The sequence below is a fragment of the Oncorhynchus clarkii genome, chromosome 5 (assembly GCF_045791955.1).
Source record: "Oncorhynchus clarkii lewisi isolate Uvic-CL-2024 chromosome 5, UVic_Ocla_1.0, whole genome shotgun sequence".
NCBI classification, from domain to species: domain Eukaryota; kingdom Metazoa; phylum Chordata; class Actinopteri; order Salmoniformes; family Salmonidae; genus Oncorhynchus; species Oncorhynchus clarkii.
The window spans coordinates 78,008,257-78,030,673 of record NC_092151.1 but is presented as its reverse complement, the minus strand read 5'-3'; the positions used below and the strand labels follow the sequence as shown (position 1 = coordinate 78,030,673).

Below are 22,417 nucleotides of genomic sequence, written 5' to 3'. Positions count from 1 at the left end.
ATCTGCCGAATAAACTCTTAAAGACCTAGTAATATTTTACATCAATAGCAGTCAATATTAATCGTCATCTTAATTCAGTCTCATCTGAAAGTTGTAAATTCTTGGTTATCTGCACGAACCCTGGCTAACAAGTTGAAACAGCAATGCAAAATTGGGTTTAATTATTTATTTACTAAATACCAAACTAATCACACAGAATTACGCATACACATAATTAAATCATAACTTGATTACAAATTACGTCATAAAGGAAAACGTCCCTAGCAGGCGGAACAGATATGACAGCTTGTTACACAAAAGAAAAGGGGCTGGGTTTGAGTGAAAGAGCGGGAAGACTGAGGAACAAAGGCCGAAGCTGTGCTATCGTAAATACAGTATCTTATGCATTCTAAATTACCGCCCATTTGGAAAAGGAAAAGGAAAATGCAATAAATATTTACTCTGAGCTGCGTTTCGGTAGGTTGGTGGTAGATGGAAGGCCGTGTTGCCCAACCGAGTCCTTTGTCCTTTGAAGAATGTCTCTGGTTGTTAATTGAATACGTTGTAGTAACATTGTTGTGTGATAGACGGGATACTCTGTCTGTTCCTTCCTAACCCTCGTTTGCAGCGGCTGTTGCTAACTCAACGGCTAGGAGGTATCACTTCTGTAGTGAATAAGAGTTAAAAGTTCATACCATTCGCAACCAAAGCTCACGCTGATGTTGGCTTCGTTCTGTAGTTATTAACTAAACCATTCTGACATCGGACCGTCGTCCCCACATCCTCGGAACAGGAGGTTATATTGTCGTCAAGGGCTTATATAGGAAGGGAGAGGAGGGCGTGTTTGAAAAGTTTTATAGCCCATGTCCCTTCACAGGGGCGGGCCACTGATTGAGCAGAGCCCTATCTTAGAAGCTAAAATCACATTTCATCCCATCACGAATAATTTCATATTCAAACATTTAAATTGAACAACAATTCCATGTGAATCCGATAACTCTGATGTGTAGACTTTCCACTGTAGAGTTTATGTCATCTTATCATTGATGAGAATGTCTCAGATGACAACCGAACTGACATCATATTCATTAAGTACCACCGCATATGTTCAATTGGTCGGAGTACCAGAATATAGTTCATTTACCCCCACCTACTGATGTTCCCAGAATCTCTATGTTAACCAAAGGTTTTGCAAATGTAACATCAGTAGGGTAGAGAGGGGAAAAGGGGGAAAGAGGTATTTATGACTGTCATAAACCTACCCCCAAGCCAACATCATGACACCTGGCTGAAACACACAGTCACACACACGTGTGTACACACACACACACACTGCAATATCTGAGGTCAGAATGTGAGGTGCTTGATAGGAAATAGGAAATTGTTCACTAAGATTTAACAGAGTAATTCATCCTGTTTGTGGATCTCTTTTGTTGTTGTCTTTTAATCTCTGTTTGGGGACAGATTATTAAAATGTAAAATTAAATCTGTGTTTGTGGATGAGGACAGTGCACAGGCTGTTTTTGAACAGATAGCATATTTGTAGGCAACCATGTTGTATAATCTTAATTTGATCACTCTGTTATCGCAGAAAATGTTTGTGTATTCAAGGTTTAAAAGGTTTAAAAAGATTTCAAAGGTTTCAAAGTTTGTAATGTCCTAATAAAAATGTCAGACCTGATTTTCCCTAACATGAAATGTATCAACCGCTATAAAAATATCTATTAATTACAATCCATATAATAATTCACATTCCCTGTTGCTGCAGGGTTATTTTCCTGCTTTGAGAAGCAGGGTCATCTGTAGATTCACCGTGGAAACAATTGCCGTGCAGACTGTCTACAAACTTCATTATGCTTTAGAGAATGTAATTCATTCTGTCTCACACACACACACACACAAGCTCAGTCATGCACATTCAACACACACATACACACACCTACACACACACAAATCTATTTCCAGTCTTACTTCCCTATTTCTGACCTAATTTCCTTTTGCCGACACTCGGTGTCATTATTAACCTCTGAAAAACACACACCATTTTGTCCAGTACGGGTTATGTGCAAGCTTTTGTTGCTGCCCAGCACTAAATGTATCAGATTAATCCTGATCAACATGCACCCAAAGAAACTCGCTTGGCAGAATCCCCATCTGCAATAAATGCAGCTTTTTTGACTATTATATATGAAACCTTTGTGCCATACGGCTCTATGGAGAACCGTGTGAAATGGCAGTTTCCACCACTACGCACATTCACACATTCTGCAGCAGCCATTCTGGCTCTGCTGTGCCTCATTAGTGAAGCCAGAGATAAGACAGTAAGACTGGGACGAATGAGGTGATCCATAGTCAGTTGCTGCCAAACTAATGGAGAAGACGTGCAGCTCTAGTTTCTGACTGGCTCTAACGGCTCTGTCTGTTGGCTGGATAAAACAAAGAAAAACAATCAACCTTGAGCTTCAGTCTAATCCTCACTAAGACCCCACCTGCTGCTGCCCGCAAAGCAGGGCTCTGTCCGTGTGTGTGTGTGTATGTGTTTGCATGGTTTTTTCCCCAATATAAACATTTTTGTTGGGTCAAGCCTGCCTGGAACACACACCACACACACTGCTGCTCTACCCACTCCGGCCCAGGAGGGAGGGGCTGAGTGAGTTCTCTTTGTCTTCGCCAAACTCCTGACTCCGCCTGCAGGAGAGAGGGCTGATGTGTGCAAGTGAGTTTTTTGTTTCAGATTGTGTCCTCTATCTCTCACTCTTCTCTCTCTTTATCTCGCTCTCTTCCTCTCTCTTTCTTTCTCTTTCTTCCTCTTTATCTCTTTCTCTCGCCCACACACATGCTAAGTGGTATAAATAACTTTGCGTGTGACGTGTGTGCGCGTGCATGCGTGTATGTGTGTGTGTGCACCAGGTGCAGCACAGTACAGTGCCTGGTATATGCTTGGCAGATGCTCACTCTCTGACTCGTGAAATATCTGTTAATGTGCGTTAAATAAAACCATTCCAGGCTTTTTAATTGGTGTAAACTGGAGTGGCATGGGCCCAAAAGGCACGTGTGTGTGTGTGTGTGTGTGTGTGTGTGTTTTTAATTTGTGTTTTTGTATTATTATTGATATATTTAAAAATATATATATTTAACCCTTATTTAACTAGGCAAGTCACTTAAGAACAAATAGTTATTTACAATGACAGCCTACCAAAAGGTCTCCTGCGGGGACGAGCCTGGAATTAAATATAAAAATTAATACAATATCAATAGAGGACAAAACACACATCACAACAAGAGAGACAACACAACACTACATAAAGAGAGACCTAAGACAACAACATAGCAAGGCAGCAAGACATGGCAACAACAACATGGTAGCAAAACAACATGGTAGCAGCACAAAACATGGCACAAACATTATTGGGCCCAGACAACAGCATAAAGGGGAAGAAGGTAGAAACAACAATACACTCACACAACAATCACACAAAAAAGCCACAACTGTCAGTAAGAGTGTCCATGGTTGAGTCTTTGAATGAAGATATTGAGATAAAACTGTCCAGTTTGAGTGTTTGTTGCAGCTCGTTCCAGTCGCTAGCTGCAGCGAACTGAAAAGAGGAGCGACCCAGGGATGTGTGTGCTTTGGGGACCTTTAACAGAATGTCACTGACAGAACAGGTGTTGTATGTGGAGGATGAGGGCTGCAGTAGATATAGTTGAAGTCAGAAGTTTACTTACACTTAGGTTGGAGTCATTAAAACCCGTTTTTCAACCAATCCACACATTTCTTGTTAACAAACTATAGTTTTGGCAAATCGGTTAGGACATTTACTTTGTGCATAACACAAGTCATTTTTCCAACAATTGTTTACAGACAGATTATTTCACTTATAATTCACTGTATCACAATTCCAGTGGGTCAGAAGTTCACATACACTAAGTTGACTGTGCCTTTAAAAAGCTTGGAAAATTCCAGAAAATTATGTCATGGCTTTAGAAGCTTCTGATAGGCTAATTGATATAATTTGAGTCAATTGGAGGTGTACCTGTGGATATATTTCAAGGCCTTCAATCTCAGTGCCTCTTTGCTTGACGTCATGGGAAAATCAAAAGAAATCAGCCAAGACCTCAGAAAAAAATTGTAGACCTCCACAAGTCTTTGGGAGCAAATGTCAGGACTTTTGATATACTGAGTTTAAAGGTATTTGGCTAAGGTGTATGTAAACTTCCAACTTCAACTGTATCTCAGATAGGGGGGAGTGAGGCCTAAGAGGATTTTATAAATAACATGTATACAACGGGTATACAGAGATGGCCAGTTTACAGAGGAGTATAGAGTGCCTTGATGTGTCGTATAAGGAGCGTTGGTGGCACATCTGATGGCCGAATGGTAATGAACATCTAGCTGCTCGAGAGCACCCTTACCTGCCGATCTATAAATGATGTGTCCGTAATCTAGCATGTGGCCGACGTAAGTAAGACATTTAAGCGTGTTACCCCTCGCCAGGCTGCCGGCCCAGACGGCATCCCTAGCCACGTCCTCAGAGCATGCACAGACAAGCTGGCTGGAGTGCTTACGGACGTATTCAATCTCTCCCTATCCCAGTCTGCTGTCCCCACATGCTTCAAGATGGTCACCATTGTTCCTGTACCCAAGAAAGCTAAGGTAACTGGACTAAATGACTATCGCCTTGTAGCACTCACTTATGTCATCTTGAAGCGCTTTGAGAGGCTAAACTTATTTTTCGAAAAATACGTTTAAAAAAAATAAATATGTTTGTTGTATGTCTATGTAAACTTTGAATTGTAGCCTACAAGTGTGGTTGCTTGTCTGCTATTGTGTGTGTGTGTGTGTGTGTGTGTGTGTGTGTGTGTGTGTGTGTGTGTGCAACTGTGTGTGTGTGCAACTGTGTGTGTGTGCAACTGTGTGTGTGTGCAACTGCGTGTGTGTGAATGTGAATGTCTCTGTGTGCTCTATTCTGAGCAGAGCTGCTGTACTGCACATCAACGGCAGCTCTTCAGGCCGTTTAACACTGAGCAGCTAAACACTATGACTGCTGGCTGTGCTGCTATAATGACTCATCCATTGAACAAACCTGGTTTAAGACCTGGTTACCCTGTCCCTGACCTGTAGCTACCACAGATACCTGAGCTATGTGTTCCATGGAAATATTTTTTGCAACAAACAAAACAAATCAGAGGAGATTGAAACACAGATTTATCTGCTCTAGATGTCTATAGTCCTATACTACCCTTAGTATGTTTGTAATGTGGGAAATATGTGTGTCTCTACATGCTAAGCACACAGTTAGCTGTAGCCTAGCAGTAGCACTTTGCACTGCATTGCATCTCCACAGCCCTAGTCTATTTAGCACTGTTAAGCTATTACCATGTAGTTTATTCTCGCAGGTTGACGTTTATTGTCATGAATCTTGCCATTGAGGAAAACTGAGCAATGGGCCAGTTACAAAGTCAAAATTGTCTATATTGTAAAAATTGCTATTTGGTCTTAATTTAAGGTTAGGGTTAGGCATTAGGATTAGCAGTGTGGTTAGGGTTATGTTAGGGTTAGGTGTAAAATCTGATTTTATGACTTTGTGGCTGTGCCACTTTGTCTCCGTACTGATGTTTTGCCTGTTTGATTGCCTTACGGAGGGAATAAATACACTATTGAACCATATTGCCAGTCACCTTGCCAATGGTTAAATGTGGTGGTTCGCTCTTTCAGTTTTGCGCGAATGCTGCCATCTATCTACCATTTCTGGTTTGGGTAGGTATTAATTGTCACAGTGGGAACAACATCCCCTATACACTTCCTGATGAACTCAGTCACCGTGTCCGTGTATACATCAATGTTGTTCTCAGAGGCTACCCGCAACATATCCCAGTCCGCGTGATTAAAACAATCTTGAAGCATGGATTCCGATTGGTCAGACCAGCATTGAATAGACCATAACATGGGTACTTCCTGTTTGTGTTTCTGCCTATAGGAATGGAGGAGCAAAATTGAGTTGTGATCTGATTTGCCAACGGGAGGCCGTGGGGGGGCCTTGTAGGCATCTCAGAAGGGGAGAAGCAGTGGTTGAATGTTTTTCCAGAGTACTACTGTAAATGTGTTGATTGAATTTCGGTAGTGTTTTCCTCAGATTTGCTTTGTTAAAATCCCCAGCTACAATAAATGCCGCCACAGGATATGTGGTTTTCAGTTTACATAAAGTCCAGTGTAGTTCCTTGAGGTCCGTCTTGGTATTGGCTTGAGGGGGAATGAATATACACGGATGTGACTGTAACTGAAGATCATTATCTTGGGAGGTAATACGGTCAGCATTTGATTGTGAGGTTTTATCGGTTGGGTGAACAAAAGGACTTGAGTTTCTGTATGTTATCGCAATCACACCATGAGTGGTTAATCATGAAACATACACCAACGCCTTTCTTCTTCCCAGAGAGTTCTTTATTTCTGTCTGCGCAATGTACTGAGAACCCAGCTGGCTGTCTGGACAGGGACAGTATATCCCGAGAGAGCCATGATTCCGTGAAACAGAGTATGTTACAGTCCCTGATGTCTCTTTTGAAGGAGATCCTCGCCCTGAGCTTGTCTATTTTATTGTCCAGAGACTGAACATTAGCGAGTAATATACTCGGAAGCGGTGGATGGTTTGCACGCATCCTGAGTCGGACTAGAAGTCCATTCTGAATACCTCTTCTCCGCTGGCGGCGTCTTGGAGCAGCCTCTGGGATAAGTTCAATTGCCTTGGGCGATAAGTTTAATTGCCCTGGGCGGTACAAACAAAGGATCCAATTCAGGAAAGTCGTATTCTTGGTCGTAATGCTGGTGAGTTACCGTCACTCTGATATCCAAAAGTTCTTTCCAGCTTTATGTAATAACACACAAAAAATGTTCTGGGCTAATGATGTAAGAAATAACACACAAAAAACAAAATAGTTCCTTAGGAGCAAGAAGCAGAGCTGCCATCTTGTTGTCATTTCTTGAGTGCTTAGTGCACTGCTTCTTCTATGTCAAACTCCTTACTAGTCTGCTGTTTCTGTAGCTGTAGTGCTTAGCACACTGCTGTTTCTATGCCTAAGCATTTGTCAGTGTGCTGTTTCACTAGCTTAGCGTTTAACTTCTGTCTCTGCCTCAGGTCCTCTGCTTCTGATCTAATGATAATGTAATCCACTAGGCTGGATAACTGATTCCCTCTCTGTATCTGGGTGTCTTTTGTTGTTGTTGTGTGTGTGTGTGTGTGTTGTGTGTGTGTGTGTGTGTGTGTGTGTGTGTGTGTGTGTGTGTGTGTGTGTGTGCGTGCGTGCGTGTGTGTGTGTATGTATGTTGTGTAGTGTAGAGTACAGTACAGATACCAGTTATAAACAACATGGTTATAACAGCAGTCAGTACTCCACACAGCTAGTGAAAAAATCTATGTGCGACAGTGATCACATCAATACAGAACCAGAGAGCAAGGCCAAATGATAAATATTACACAACTCACGGCCCAGTCGATATAGACTCCAGGAAATACACACTCTCTCATATAGGAAGGGACAGTAAACATAGAGGGGAGCTAAATGGAGGTGTAAAGTAGAGGGAAGGACTGCTGTTTCAATTAAAAAAGGCTCAGTAGAACTCCAATACAGATCATTTAATTTTTTTGCCCTTTCTCCTTTGTGTCTGTTTCTCTTCCCCAGTCTGTTCTTCCTCTCCTCCCCCTCCCTCTATCCCTCCGGTCTCTCTCACTCCCCCTTCCCCTCCCTTGTTTCCTCCCTCCTCGTTTCCTACCTCCACCAGTGTGATATCAGTGAGTGTCTGCCTCTGTTGTTTCTCCTTTATTTACTGCCGTTCTGGCTGTGAGTGATACACACACACACACACACACGCACACGCACACACACACACACACGCACACACAGTCTTGTACAGTTCAACTTGTGGGGACAAATCCTATTTTCCCTAACCCCTAACCCTAACCCAAAAACATAACTTTATTCCTAAACCTAACCCTAGCTCCTAACCCTGAAGCAAACCCTAGTTCCTAACCCTGACGCTTAACGTAATTCTAACCCTAACACTAATTCTAGCCTTAACCCTAAACCCCCTAGAAATAGCATTTGAACTCGTGGGGACTAACAACATTTTTGTTCATTCACCAATCTTGTGGGGACTTCTGATCTCCACAAGAATAGTTAAACACACACACACACACACACACACACACACACACACACACACACACACACACACACACACACACACACACACACACACACACACACACACACACACACACACACACACACACACTGCCCTAGTTCCTCCACAGTAGATTCTGAATATTGGAGAAGAGAAGAGGATAAGATGGCAGTGAGCGCTTTGCTTTTGCACCATGTAGCTTTCAGCACATCTCTCTCTCTCTGTATGTATGATTAATGAACATTTACACAGCCCTGCCAGTGACACCTGTCCCTCTGCAGGGAGATACTCTCTAAAGTGTGTGTGTGTGTGTGTGTGTGTGTGTGTGTGTGTGTGTGTGTGTGTGTGTGTGTGTGTGTTCACAAACGCAGTCACCCTTTCACCAGACATGTTTTGTGTGAGTGAATTCCAACGTAGGATATGTCATTTTTAGGTCAGACAGCAGGACAAACATGGACTTAAAGATACAAGAGATGTAGCATTCTTTACACTCTCCCTCATCCGCATCTCTCACACACGCACACACAGGCACGCACACAGACACACGCACACACACACAGACACAAATGTGGGCTGCTCTTATCCCTCTACCGCTACCTCTACCTCTTCACTCACTATCTCACATTGGCTTTTTACCTCGGTCTCTCTCTCTCTCTCTCTCTCTCTCTCTCTCTCTCTCAATTGAATTTCAATTTAAGAGGCTTTGTTGGCATGGGAAACACATGTTTACATTGCCAAAGCAAGTGAAATAGATAATAAACAAAAGTGAAATAAACAATGAAAAATTAACAGTAAATATTAAACTTTTTAGGGAAGACCCAGATGCAGACAGTGTTGAATTAACAAAAGTGTATTGCTAGAACAGGGGGTGGGCAATACGACAGGTCAAGGGCAGGCAGAGGTCAGTAATCCAGATCAGAGTCAAAAAGGTACAGAACAGCAGACAGGCTTAAGGTCAGGGCAGGCAGAATGGTCAAAACTGGGACAACTAGTAAACAGGAACTAGAAACAGACAGGAGCAAGGGGGAATCCGCTGGTAGGCTTGACGAACAAAACAAACTGGCAACAGACAAACAGAGAACACAGGTATAAATACACTGGGGATAATGGGGAACGTGGGTGACACCTGGAGGGGGTGGAGACAATCACAAAGGCAGGTGAAACAGATCAGGGTGTGACAAAACATTACACACAAGTTCCAATAGAATAAAGACATTTGTCATAGTATGTCTATATACAGTGTTGTAATGATGTGCAAATAGTTAAAATACAAAAGGGAAAATAAATAAACATCAGTATTGGTTGTATTTACAAAGGTGTTTGTTCTTCACTGGTTGCCCTTTTCTTGTGCCAACAGGTCACAAATATTGCTGCTGTGATGGCACACTGTGGTATTTCACCCAATAGATATGGGAGTTTATCAAAATTTGATTTTTTTTCAAATTCTTTATGGATTTGTGTAATCTGAGGGAAATATGTTTCTCTAATATGGTCATACATTTGGCAGTTGGTTAGGAAGTGCATCTCAGTTTCCACCTCATTTTGTGGGCAATGTGCACGTAGCCTGTCTTCTCTTGAGAGCCAGGTCTGCCTACAGCGGCCTCTCTTTCCTTAGCTTTGGGTCAGTCACAGTGGTCAGGTATTCTGCCACTGTGTACTCTCTGTTAAGGTCCAAATAGCATTCCAGTTTGCTCTGTTTTTTGCTTTCCTGGAGCTCTGTGGGGTCTTCTTGTGTTTGTGAACAGAGCACTAGGGCCAGCGTGCTTAGGGGACTCTTCTCTAGGTTAATCTCTCTGTAGGTAATGGTCTCTCTCTGTCTCTCTTTTTCTGTCTCTGTCTCTCTCGGTGCCTCTCTCTCTTTCTGCCTCTCTCTCTCTCTCTCTCCTTACCTCTCACCCTCACTGTGCAGCTAGAGGAGTTGCATTGCCTGCCCACTGAGTTGGGGGTAATGTAATAATGTTTGGCTAGTTGAGCTGACATTTTCCTGCTGACAGACTCTTTCTGCCTGAGTGCACGGTCTGTTAAAATAACAGAAAAGATAGTGCCGTAACTGAGTGAGCCAAACACTACTAAACACTATGTGAGAAGTGATTCACTCTGTTTAGTAGACAGACATGGTTGACGGCTGATGTTATAATATGTATAAGGTTATAAGGTGAAGGATTGTCACATAGAGATTACAATAAAATATGAAGAGGACCTAGGAAGTGTAGTCCTTTGACTTTGGAGTGACCCAAGTGAGGTTGAGTGAGTGAAATATATATATATATATATATATATAGACCTGTTCTAAGTTGTCTTCCTATGTTTTCATATCATGCTGACCCCTCTCACCCCTCTCTCTCTCCCTTCAGTGAGTTTTGCCGATTGCGGCCTGGGCGACAGGGTTCTGTTGGAGGTGGGCGACGCGGTGCACTTCAGGCTGGGTGAAGATGGCATGGTGTACACCCGGCACTCCCTCCGTCTTGCGGACAGGAAGAGAGCCTTCCTGGTGGTGCGAGCGAGGGATCAGAAAACCAAGGAGGAGTGGAACACACGCGTTCACCTCCACCTCCGGACAGATGGACAGGGGGAGACGACAGAACACAACAAACAGGTATGGATAAAATAAGAATATCACAATATGGTCATTTAGCAGAAGCTTTTATCTATTCAAGGTGACCCTTCTCATTCCTGGTATAACCATTTTGGGTTCCATGTAGAAGCCTTTCCACTGAGGGTTCTACATGGAACCCGAAAGGGTTCTCCTGTAGGGACAGTCAAAGAACCCTTTTGGAACCCTTTTTTCTACGAGTGTAAGTATGGAGAAAATACATGAATAATTATGATGTGGAGATGGAAGTCAGAGGAGCAGTTCATCATAAGAATACATTATCCATCACCAGTCGATTAACCAAGTTTCACGACCACTCTTACTTATTTATAAGGAATCATTCATGTTAAATGTACTAAATAAAAATTCACAGCCCACTCTGTTAACCTTTGATGGCCAGTGAAGTGCTGATAACCACAGAAACAAGGCAGCGCTCGCTAGAGTATAGCATGCATCCCAAATGGCACCCTATTCCCTATATAGTGCACTACCGCTATGGGTGCCCTGGTCAAAAGTAGTGCACTATATAGGGAATAAAGTGTTGTTTGGGACACTCCCATAGCATCAGGTGCTGCTGCCTGCTGTGTGTAAATTAGAGAAAAAAGGAGGTTGTCTCTATAAGGGGAGACATTAAAGAGCCACTACAGCGACCCGTTCACATCTCCCAGTAAAATTTTTCCCAGAAATAGTGCAGTGCAATACACTTACTGTGTCCATTACAGTCTCCCAGCCTTCTGTGGGAGCAGTGAAAACAATGTGAGAAAAGAAAAAGCTGTTTAAAACACCACCAAAATCAAACCTGTGAATAAAAGCGATGAAATTTAACCAGTGGAGTGTTAGCCAGCTATTAGTCAGCTAGTTCTCTTAACAGACAGGTGGAGCAGAAGACTCTGAGAAAAGGGAGGGAGCCGTTTGGCGAGAGGGAGAGAAAAAGGATAGAGTGAGATTTGGGTGAAGGAAGCAGGAGAGAGAGAAGGATGGGGATAGATGTATAGAGAAATAGAGAAGGGACAGAGATGGAGGGGTAGAGATGGAGGGATAGAGATGGAGAGAGATGGAGGAAAAGAGATGGAGGAAAGAGATGGAGGGGTAGAGATGGAGGGATAGAAATGGAGATGGAGGGATAGAGATGGAGGGGTAGAGATGGAGGGATAGAGATGGAGAGGTAGAGATGGAGGGATAGAGATGGAGGGAGATGGAGGGATAGAGATGGAGGGGTAGAGATGGAGGAAAAGAGATGGAGGGGTAGAGATGGAGGAAAAGAGATGGAGGGGTAGAGATGGAGGGGTAGAGATGGAGGGATAGAGATGAAGGGATAGAGATGAATGGATAGAGATGGAGGAAAAGAGATGGAGGAAAAGAGATGGAGGGATAGAGATGGAGGGGTAGAGATGGAGGGATGTAGATGGAGGGGTAGAGATGGAGGGATAGAGATGGAGGGATAGAGATGAAGGGATGTAGATGGAGGGGTAGAGATGGAGGGATAGAGATGGAGGAATAGAGATGGAGGAAAAGAGATGGAGGGGTAGAGATGGAGGGATAGAGATGGAGGGATAGAGATGGAGGGGTAGAGATGGAGGGGTAAAGATGGAGGGGTAGAGATGGAGGGGTAGAGATGAAGGGATAGAGATGGAGGGATAGAGATGGAGGGGTAGAGATGGAGGGGTAGACATGAAGGGATAGAGATGTAGGGGTAGAGATGGAGGGATAGAGATGGAGGGTTAGAGATGGAGGGATAGAGATGGAGGGGTAGAGAAGAGAGATGGAGGGGTAGAGATGGAGGGGTAGAGATGGAGGGGTAGAGATGGAGGGATAGAGATGGAGGAAAAGAGATGGAGGGGTAGAGATGAAGGGATAGAGATGGAGGGGTAGAGATGAAGGGATAGAGATGGAGGGGTAGAGATGTAGAGATAGAGGAAAAGAGATGGAGGGTTAGAGATGGAGGGGTAGAGATGGAGGGTTAGAGATGGAGGGGTAGAGATGGAGGGGTAGAGATGTAGGAAAAGAGATGGAGGGGTAGAGATCGAGGAGTAGAGATGTAGGGATAGAGATGGAGGGGTAGAGATGAAGGGATAGAGATGGAGGAAAATATATGGAGGGGTAGAGATGGAGGGGTAGAGATGGAGGGGTAGATATGGAGGGATAGAGATGGAGGAAAAGAGATGGAGGAAAAGAGATGGAGGGGTAGAGATGGAGGGATAGAGATGGAGGGGTAGAGATGGAGGGGTAGAGAAAGGGGATGTGATGTCTAAAAAAGATCCTATTAAATTACGTGGGTAATGAACAAAGTATTTTAATTCCTAATTCCATAGCTAAAGGGTTGTATTCAGATTCAGATTAGAGTGTGGTGGAAACTAAACTGCAATCCTAGGCTGCAAATACATTTGAGGTAAACACACACAGCCCAGGATGGTGATTGATCAGGTCCTCAGTAATGATAGCCTTAATCCAGCTATCTGGAGTGACTCACCAGGCCACACCCCCTAGGGACCTCTGGGACATAAACAGAGTGTGTGTGTGTGTGTGTGTGTGTGTGTGTGTGTGTGTGTGTGTGTGTGTGTGTGTGTGTGTGTGTGTGTGTGTGTGTGAGAGATTTTGTTTTTGTGTGTTTATTTTCTTCCTGGTGTTTCTCTGGAATAACTTCTTGATGTGGGTGGGTTTGTCTGAGAAATCTATCTCTTTGTCTACATTTTTGTCTGTGTCTGTATATTGGTGTGTAACATGTTTTTCTCTGCAGGTGAACTCCAGTGATGCAGCTGTGATCATGTTTCCATGGCGTAGCGTTGTCGTCAGGGGTGATGGATCTCTGAGGCGGGTAAAGAGGGACTGGGTCATCCCCCCCATCAACGTCCCTGAGAACTCACGAGGACAGTTCCCAGAGGAACTAGTCAGGGTACGACACACACACGGTTCAGAGGACACATTTCACACACATTTCCCAGGGGGGCTAATCAACAGAAGACAAACACACTGTCATGCAAAGTCTGTCATTTGGTCACTAGCTCAGAGGGTTTTATTGTGTGTGTGTGTGTGTGTGTGTGTGTGTGTGTGTGTGTGTGTGTGTGTGTGTGTGTGTGTGTGTGTGTGTGTGTGTGTGTGTGTGTGTGTGTGTGTGTGTGTGTGTTGTGTGTGTGTGCGTGTGCGCGCGTGTGTAAATGTTTTGTGTATATGTACGGTATGTACAGTGTATGTGTGTAGTGCTCACTATTTCCTCCTAACACAATCTTCTGGTATGATATTTATATTAGAATCTGTGGAGAGACAGTATACATGCTTTCTGTCTGTACTGTATAGCCTGTGTATGTTGTTGAGTGGAGCTAAATATGTTTTAAATAAAAGTGTGGTTGTGTAACTATCTAAACTGGGAATATCTCTCCCTCTCTCTCTCTCTCTCTATCCCCCTGTGGTCTAGATCCGGTCGGACCGTGATAAGAACCGTCTCCTCCGGTACAGTGTGACTGGACCCGGTGCTGATCAGCCTCCAACCGGGATCTTCATCATCAACCCAATCTCTGGTCAGCTCTCTGTGACCAAACCCCTCGACCGCGAACACATCTCCAACTTCCATGTAAGTGTTTAGTAGGGGGTTTCAAAATTCTGCTAACTTTCCCAGGTTTTCCAGAAATCCTGGTTGGAAGATTCACTGAATCAGGAGGGAATCCTACATAGAGGATCCCTCTGACCACATTCTTTGCTGGTGTATGTAAAACATTTGTGAAACGTCACCCTGAGGTAGTTGGACAGGAAACATCAGTCTGAGAATGTTACCTTTGATCTGCAGGACACAAATAGGCACACACACACACACACACACACACACACACTTAAGCAACTGGCTATATCTGCAGGCAGGACATTTGCATGAAGGGTGGGGCTCCCTCATGAATATTCATACAGTGTGATGTAGTTGTCAGAGTCACTGAAGTTCTGTGATGAATATATTCATGAGCTGTTTCCGTGGCATTACTGAAGACTGGATATAGGGAGCAGCACACACAGTATAGCAGCTATGAGACAGAGTACAGGGTGAGGGTACTGTAACAGCAGTATGTTATGGCAGCTACTTTTCCTTGCCTAGTGGTAGGCTTCTCTAACATGGCTGTTTGGAGACAGGTACTGGGGGAGGGTACTCTGCTTTTTCCCTGTAGTGCTCTCTAGTTAGAGAGCAGTAGTTGAAAGGCCCTAGGAGAGAAACACTTAAGGGTCTTTAGATCCACCCTTGAGAGGCCAAGTGTACACTAACCTCAGTAAATGGCCCCATTCCAATCTCAATACCTCGCACCCTTCCCCTCTCTCTGCCCTCAAAATGTTGCCCTCTGAAGTGTAAGCAATATGTAGGGCGTTCACTCACTGCTCTAGAATGTAGTGAAATACAGGGTGCTGCTGAATGTGTCTCAACCTATTTTTCTTTAGCCTATGTCATTATGAATCACATACAATGAATTATTAGATTGTTCTCTACAATATTACAACCTTAATATTCTTGTACATAACAGTGTTAATTAAATAGGAATGTTAGTTTGTGACCATTGCTAGTTTAGACAACGCAGCTCTTGGTTGCATCTCTTCCATATTTTGGTGTTGGGAGGTGGTAACATTAGGGGGCGTTTCTGTGCTTCAGAATCAAAATCAACTTGATACCTCGTCATTTTCAGCTCCAGATCCATGGCTTTCTATTCCTCTAACCCTGAACAATCAATCTTGAGAGGGGTCGTTTCTATGATAATTTAAAGGGGAAAGACTCAGAAATTCTCATTTCTGGGGGAGTAGATATTGAAATTCAGTCGGTTAGCTTTGTTAATTCATATGCACTACCGTTCAAAAGTTTGTGGTCACTTAGAAATGTCCTTGTTTTTGAAAGAAAAGCAAATTTTTTGTCCATTCAAATGAAATACAATTTATCAGAAATACGGTGTAGACATTGTTAATGTTGTAAATGACTATTGTAGCTGGAAACTGCTGATTTTCTTTGGAACATCTACATAGGCGTACAAAGGCCCATTATCAGCAACCATCACTCCTGTGTTCCAATGGCACGTTGTGTTAGCTAATCCAAGTTTATCATTTTAAAAGGCCAATTGATCATTAGAAAACCCTTTTGCAATTATGTTAGCACAGCTGAAAACAGTTGTGCTGTTTAAAGAAGCAATAAAACTGGCCTTCTTTAGACTAGTTGAGTATCTGGAGCATCAGCATTTGTGAGTTCGATTACAGTCTCAAAATGGCCAGAAACAAAGTTATTTCTTCTGAAACTCGTCAGTCTATTCTTGTTCTGAGAAATGAAGGCTATTCCATACAAGATTTTGCCAGGAAACTGAAGATCTCGTACAATGCTGTGTACTACCCCCTTCGCAGAACTGCGCAAACTGGCTCCAACCATTCCCTAACTGTGTCATAACCCTGATCCTGTATCTGACCATGTAGCTGTGAGCCCATGCCATGTCATTCTCTAACTGTATCCCAACCCAGATCTTGTATCTGACCATCTACTGTAGCTGTGAGCCCATTCCATGTCATTCCCTAACCGTGTCCTAACCCAGATCTTGTATCTGACCATCTACTGTAGCTGTGAGCCCATTCAATGTCATTCCCTAACCGTGTCCTAACCCTGATCCTCTATCTGACAATTTAGCTGCGAGCCCATGCTGTGGACCTGAATGGGAACCAGATAGAGAACCCCATAGACATTGTCATCAATGTCATAGACATGAACGACAACAGACCAGAGTTCACACACACCATCTACAACGGATCAGTACCAGAGGGCTCCAAACCAGGTAACAACACACACTCACACACATACACATACACACACTCACACACACATGCACACACACAAACACACAGTGCATTTTGTATTGACTGCTTGGTTTGCATTCCCAGGGTCCTTTGTGATGACAGTGACATCAGTGGACAAGGATGACCCTAAAACAGCCAATGGGATGCTCCGATACAAGATTATATCTCAGAACCCTGAGAGTCCTTCTTCCAACATGTTCACCATCAACAACAAGACCGGAGGCATCATCACTGTAGCAGCAGGCCTCGACAGAGAGGTGGGTGGCTGTGTGTGCGCGTGTGTGTGCACGTGTGATGTGTATCAATGTGTACACTGTAAAAAAAAAATATCCAGTTGTTTCTACCATAACTTACTGGCACCCTCCTGTAAAATACTGTACTTCAGAGTTTATTTGTAATTAACCGTAACATACTGTAACTCATTTTACAGTAATGTACAGGTAATTTACAGGCTGCCAGTAAAAAAATTTAAAAAAAGTTTTTTACAGTGTATGAGTTTGTGTTTACATACTGACTGTCTATGTTATTCTCTGTAATCTGAACCTGTCCCCTCTTTGTCTTCCTCGTTCCAGAAAGTTCCTCAGTACACACTGATAATCCAGGCTACTGACATGGAGGGGAACCCCACCTACGGTCTGTCTAACACAGCTACAGCTATCATCAGGATCACTGACGTCAATGATAACCCCCCAGAGTTCACCGCTGACACAGTAAGTCACAGACACACAAACAGACAGACAGACAGACAGAGAACACCACAGAAACAATCTTTCAACAAAAAAAAAAAAATATATATATATATATATGTTTTTTATTTTTTTATTACAAAAAACACAAGGAAGGGGTAACATTAAAGTATTAGAACATAAAGGACAAACACTACAGCATCAAGACACGATCAAACATGTATCAGTCTTTCCACAACAGAGCCATCCTTATGTGTGAGGCTGTGTGTGCATGATAGTGATATAAAATATACACTATGTCATAGTTTCCTTTTTCATGATCACAATCTTGTGAAACCCGAACCCTCCAAGATCCCCCCCACAGTTCCCCAATAGCTGTCCCTCAACCATTCAAGACCAAATAGAGAACAAATAAAAAATACAATTAATTCCATTCCCCACCCCCAAGAACCCCCCAATGCACCAACAACCAAGATAATGAACTAAAGAGAAAAAAGGAAAAGACAGAAGAAAACAGCAAACAATGCAAAAAAATACTAAATACAAAAATATATTTAAAACAAAAGACATCAAGGACAACTGAAATCATAACAGCAATGCCAACTGTATATGTTTGTGTGCATGTCTGGCACTATTATATGTATCTGTGTGTTCTTGTATGTGTTTATTTGAATGAGAGTGTGTGTATATGCATGTGTACAAACACCTGCACGGTATCAGCCTCGGGCAAACCGGCATTAGTTGTAAAAACACTGCCACTTAGTGTCATTCAAATGTACTTTATTATGTTTTATTTAGACGTTTTTTCTCCTTTATCTTTTGACCATGATTCTCTCTTTTACACAGCAACTCCACTCCCACTTGTCTCCAATTCCACATACCAACCCTCAGCTTCCCTCAGCCCCTCCCATCTATCTCTGCTAGACACCCACTTCGTGTTTCTACGCAACACATATCTTTCAACTATGCTATGATGATTAACGTACAATTTCAATCTATCTAATCGAATAGACTCTACAGATTGCGTGTTGAAGATAAATACTTTTACTAAGAGTATTAGTATATTAGTAATTGACTGACCCGGTCTCTCCAGATTTCCTAACAGTACTATTTCTGGGGTCAATTTTAGATCAATGCTATGCATATTCAGCCATTCCTGAACCTGAGACCAGAAACAGGCTACCTGAGGGCAGTACCAAACTAAATGGTCTATTGATTCTATAACCTCACAACAAAATCTGCAGAGCTTCGATGATTTTATGCCCCAAATATTCAACATTTTGTTGGAGGCAAGAATTTTATATAATAATTTTAGCTGAAAAGCACAAAGTATTGAATCTTGCGTTGTTTTATACTGTATATCAACTCATACACCCTGTACCATGGAATCGGTACATCAAAATCTCTTCCCAACTATTTTGCAATCTGTATGGCACAGTTGTCAACATCCTGGTCCTCAAATGAAACTGGTAAACTTTCCTATTTATGCTATTTTTATTCCTCCGCCAGTTTTGATCCTTTATATTGGGCAGACAGACCAGTTCCCTACCTCCTCCCGCTGCCACCCGCCTCCTCCATTTTTGGGGTAATGCTGTAACCATTTGATTGTACTCTTGGATTGAGCAGACCTTCCCGTACAATTCTGATAACTCCATGAAGGACATAACTCTACCATTACAATTTGCAATATCATTTCAGAACAAAACACCCTGTTCAAACATCTTCCCATAAATACAGGTATTTTATCAACCAGCACATTTGAGTTCAGCCATAATATTTGTTGTAATATTTGTTCTATCTTTTCAGGGCAGTGAAATTTGAAATTGTAGCCAGCTCTGCAATGCTTGTTTGAAAAAGACAGATACTTTGAAAAAAAAATGTTTTTCAATTAATCGAAAATGAGATATGGCAATCTGCACAAAGGCAAAAAGGCCATTTTTAAACAATGGATGAGCTTTTCTTATTAATCTACTTGAGAACCATTTAGGGTTCAAATAAAACTTTTGAAGGAGTGAAGCTTTTAGAGAGAGCTTTAGTGCTTTTATATTTAATAATCTCAACCCACCCAATTCATATTCATTATATAGATAGGCTCGTTTTATCTTGTCTGGTTTAGCGTCCCAGATAAAGCAAAATATATTTTGCTAATATGATTTGAAAAACGAACCATCAGGAGTAGGCAGCGCCATAAGTAAGTGAGTAAACTGAGATATGACTAAGGAGTTAATCAGGGCATGGTTGCAGGATCTTGTCTATTTTTTATAAGTTTTCTATTGAAATTCATTGTGGAGAGCTTATTTATATATTTTCTATGTCTACTTCACCATCAGCCCATTTTATAGGTAAGCTGCAGGGTAATGTAAAAGTTGTATTTTTTAAGGATCCAATACGTAACATTGTACACTTATCATAATTAGGTTCTAGTCCAGAGAGTAAAGAAAAGTTATCTAGATCTTTAATGAGACATTGCAGGGTTCTAGCTTGCGGACTTAACATAAAACTTGACTCACCGGCATACATGGACACCTTTGTTTTTAAGCCTTGGATTTCTAATCCTCTAATGTTGTCATTGGATCTGATTTTAATAGCTAGCATTTCGATGGCCATAATGAATAGATATGGTGACAGCGGACACCCTTGTTTAACTCCTCTTGACAATTCAAAACTCTCTGAGAAGTAGCCGTTATTTACTATTTTACACCTGGGGTTGCTATACATTTTTAGATAGACTGGGTCTTTATATTTTAGTATTGTTTTTATTGCTATCTACCTGTACTATTAGTTCATGGATTTCCCTTGTTAGTTTTGTTTCTTTAGCCAAAATTGCTTTTTTATTATTGATGAATATTGAATTGAATGACCCCTGAAGTTACATTTAAAGGTCTTCCAAACAATACGGCGATTTGCTGAACCTATATTATACTGGAAAAATTCAGTTATAAATTGTTTTGTCTTAAAAATAAGTTGTCCTCCAGTAAACTTTGATTAAATTTCCAATATCCCCGTCCACATGGAAAATCTATGAGTTATGTGAATGCCAATTAGATGATGATCCGATCACATTCTGTCTCCTATTAAAACTTTTTGAACCTTTGATGCAAGAGAGAAAGAGATAAGAAAGTAGTCAAGACGACTAGCTTGATTAAGTCTCCTCCATGTATATCTCACTAGGTTGGGTTTTTTTAGTCTCCAAATATCCAATATTTCTAATGTGTCCATAATATTTTTAATTTCCTTAAGGGCACGGTGATGATAGTTTGTAGATTACCTTTACGGTCCATTGAGGTACTTAACACTGTGTTATAGTCTCCTACCATAATGATTAGATCATTTGTTGCCTGTAAGTTCAATAAATTGGTATAAATGTTTTCGAAGAAGTGTGGATCATCCTGATTTGGACCATATAGATTAATGAGCCAAATCTCTTTTTCATCCACTTTCATATTTAAAAGGATCCACCTTCCTTGCGAATCATTCCTGATTATTTGCACATTCATATCGAAATATTTGTTAATTAATATCATCACACCCTTTGAGTTCCTTTGTCCATGACAGAAAATGATTTCACAACCCCATTCCTTTTTCCACGCAACTTCATCTAAGGATGTAGAGTGAGTTTCCTGTACACGTACTGTATATGTTATATTCCTTGTCTTTTCGCCATGTAAAGACTGATACATTTTTCATCTCTCACTCCCTCATCACTCTCTCCCTGCCCCTCCCTCTGTAGTTTTATGGAGATGTGCATGAGAACCGTGTGAATGTGATCGTAGCTAACCTGACAGTGACAGACAAGGACCAGCCCCATACTGCAGCCTGGAGGACTGTGTACAGGATCACCGCTGGAGACCCCACTGGACGCTTCTCCATCCCCACTGACCCCACCACCAACGAGGGATTGGTCACTGTGGTCAAGGTAGGACACAGCACACATACATACAGTACAGACTGTACATACAGCACACAGATACACACATCACATATATTGTGCACGGGCTATGCACACAACATGTACCTCTCTGTATATTTATGTACACACAGACACAGATGCTGCACATGCAAACAACACACAGATAAACACACACATTATAACGGCTAATCACAGGAGCTTGGTGGAACCTTAATTGGGGAGGAAGGGCTCGTGGTAATGGCTGGAGCGGAATGAGTGGAATGGTATCAAATACATCAAACACATGGTTTCAATGTTAAATAAAGGTTAATTATTCATTTATTTTTATTACAAAAAATGTGTTTGATGCCATTTATTTTGCTCTGTTCCAGCCATTATTATGAGCCATCCTCCCATCAGCAGCCTCCACTGCGGCTAACGTATGTCTATCTGGCCAACAAACTGTATGTCTGTATATATGAGCGTGGCAAACTGGTGAGTATTTGCGTGTTTACGTGTCTCTCCATCTCCAGCCCATAGACTATGAGGTCAGTCGTTCCTTTGTGTTGACGGTGCTGGCTGAGAATGAGGTTGCCCTGGCCCGTGGTATCCACCTGCCCCGTCAGTCCACCGCTACCGTGTCTGTACGCATTGCAGATGTCAACGAGAGCCCAGAGTTCTCCCCCAACCCTAAAGCCATCAAACTGGAGGAGGGGCTACCAGCCGGCTCGCTACTCACCACCTTCACAGCACAGGACCCTGACAGATACATGCTTCAGAACATACGGTACGGAGAGGAGAGAGGGGGGGGGGGGAGTATATGTTTTATATGTGTTGAATGTGTACGTTTCAAAGGTATTAGAGTGTCATGTTACTTCCTATTGTAATTGTGTTCTCTCGTCCTTTTGGTTGATCTCCAGGTATTCAAAGCTGTTTGACCCTGCTAATTGGTTGGAGATAGACCCTGTAAATGGGCGGATCTCCACCATCGCTGTGCTGGACAGAGAGTCTCCCTACGTGAAGAATAACCTCTACAACATCACCTTCATGGCCTCTGACAATGGTGAGTTGTGTGTGTGTGTGTGTGTGTGTGTGTGTGTGTGTGTGTGTGTGTGTGTGTGTGTGTGTGTGTGTGTGTGTGTACGCCTATACTGTTTTTAGAGCTTCCTGTGTTTATAGTTGTGTTTAATCTGGGAGGATGGGGGATGGGACTCAATCTTACTATTCACATTCATTAAATTCAATTACAATCCATTCAGTCTGAATCACTTTCTTGGCACAATAATAAAAAT

The 22,417-nt window shown here is 42.3% G+C and overlaps 1 protein-coding gene across 7 annotated transcripts in view; it reads left to right on the top strand.

The window, feature by feature from the left end:
• LOC139409409 (cadherin 2, type 1, N-cadherin (neuronal)) overlaps nt 1-22,417 on the top strand; it is a 53,693-nt gene that overhangs the window by 17,076 nt on the left and 14,200 nt on the right. For 4 of the 7 annotated variants that reach the window (XM_071154532.1, XM_071154531.1, XM_071154538.1 and 1 more), the window contains 9 exons: nt 10,513-10,754; nt 13,489-13,644; nt 14,164-14,319; nt 16,384-16,528; nt 16,635-16,807; nt 17,123-17,260; nt 20,967-21,152; nt 21,659-21,912; nt 22,046-22,188. In XM_071154532.1, coding sequence (XP_071010633.1) covers nt 10,513-10,754; nt 13,489-13,644; nt 14,164-14,319; nt 16,384-16,528; nt 16,635-16,807; nt 17,123-17,260; nt 20,967-21,152; nt 21,659-21,912; nt 22,046-22,188 — 1,593 coding nt within the window. Of the gene's footprint in view, nt 1-2,600; nt 2,696-4,573; nt 4,634-10,278; nt 10,406-10,512; nt 10,755-13,488; nt 13,645-14,163; nt 14,320-16,383; nt 16,529-16,634; nt 16,808-17,122; nt 17,261-20,966; nt 21,153-21,658; nt 21,913-22,045; nt 22,189-22,417 lie in introns of those variants that run through there. The other 3 variants (XM_071154535.1, XM_071154533.1, XM_071154534.1) reach the window with 3 other exon arrangements.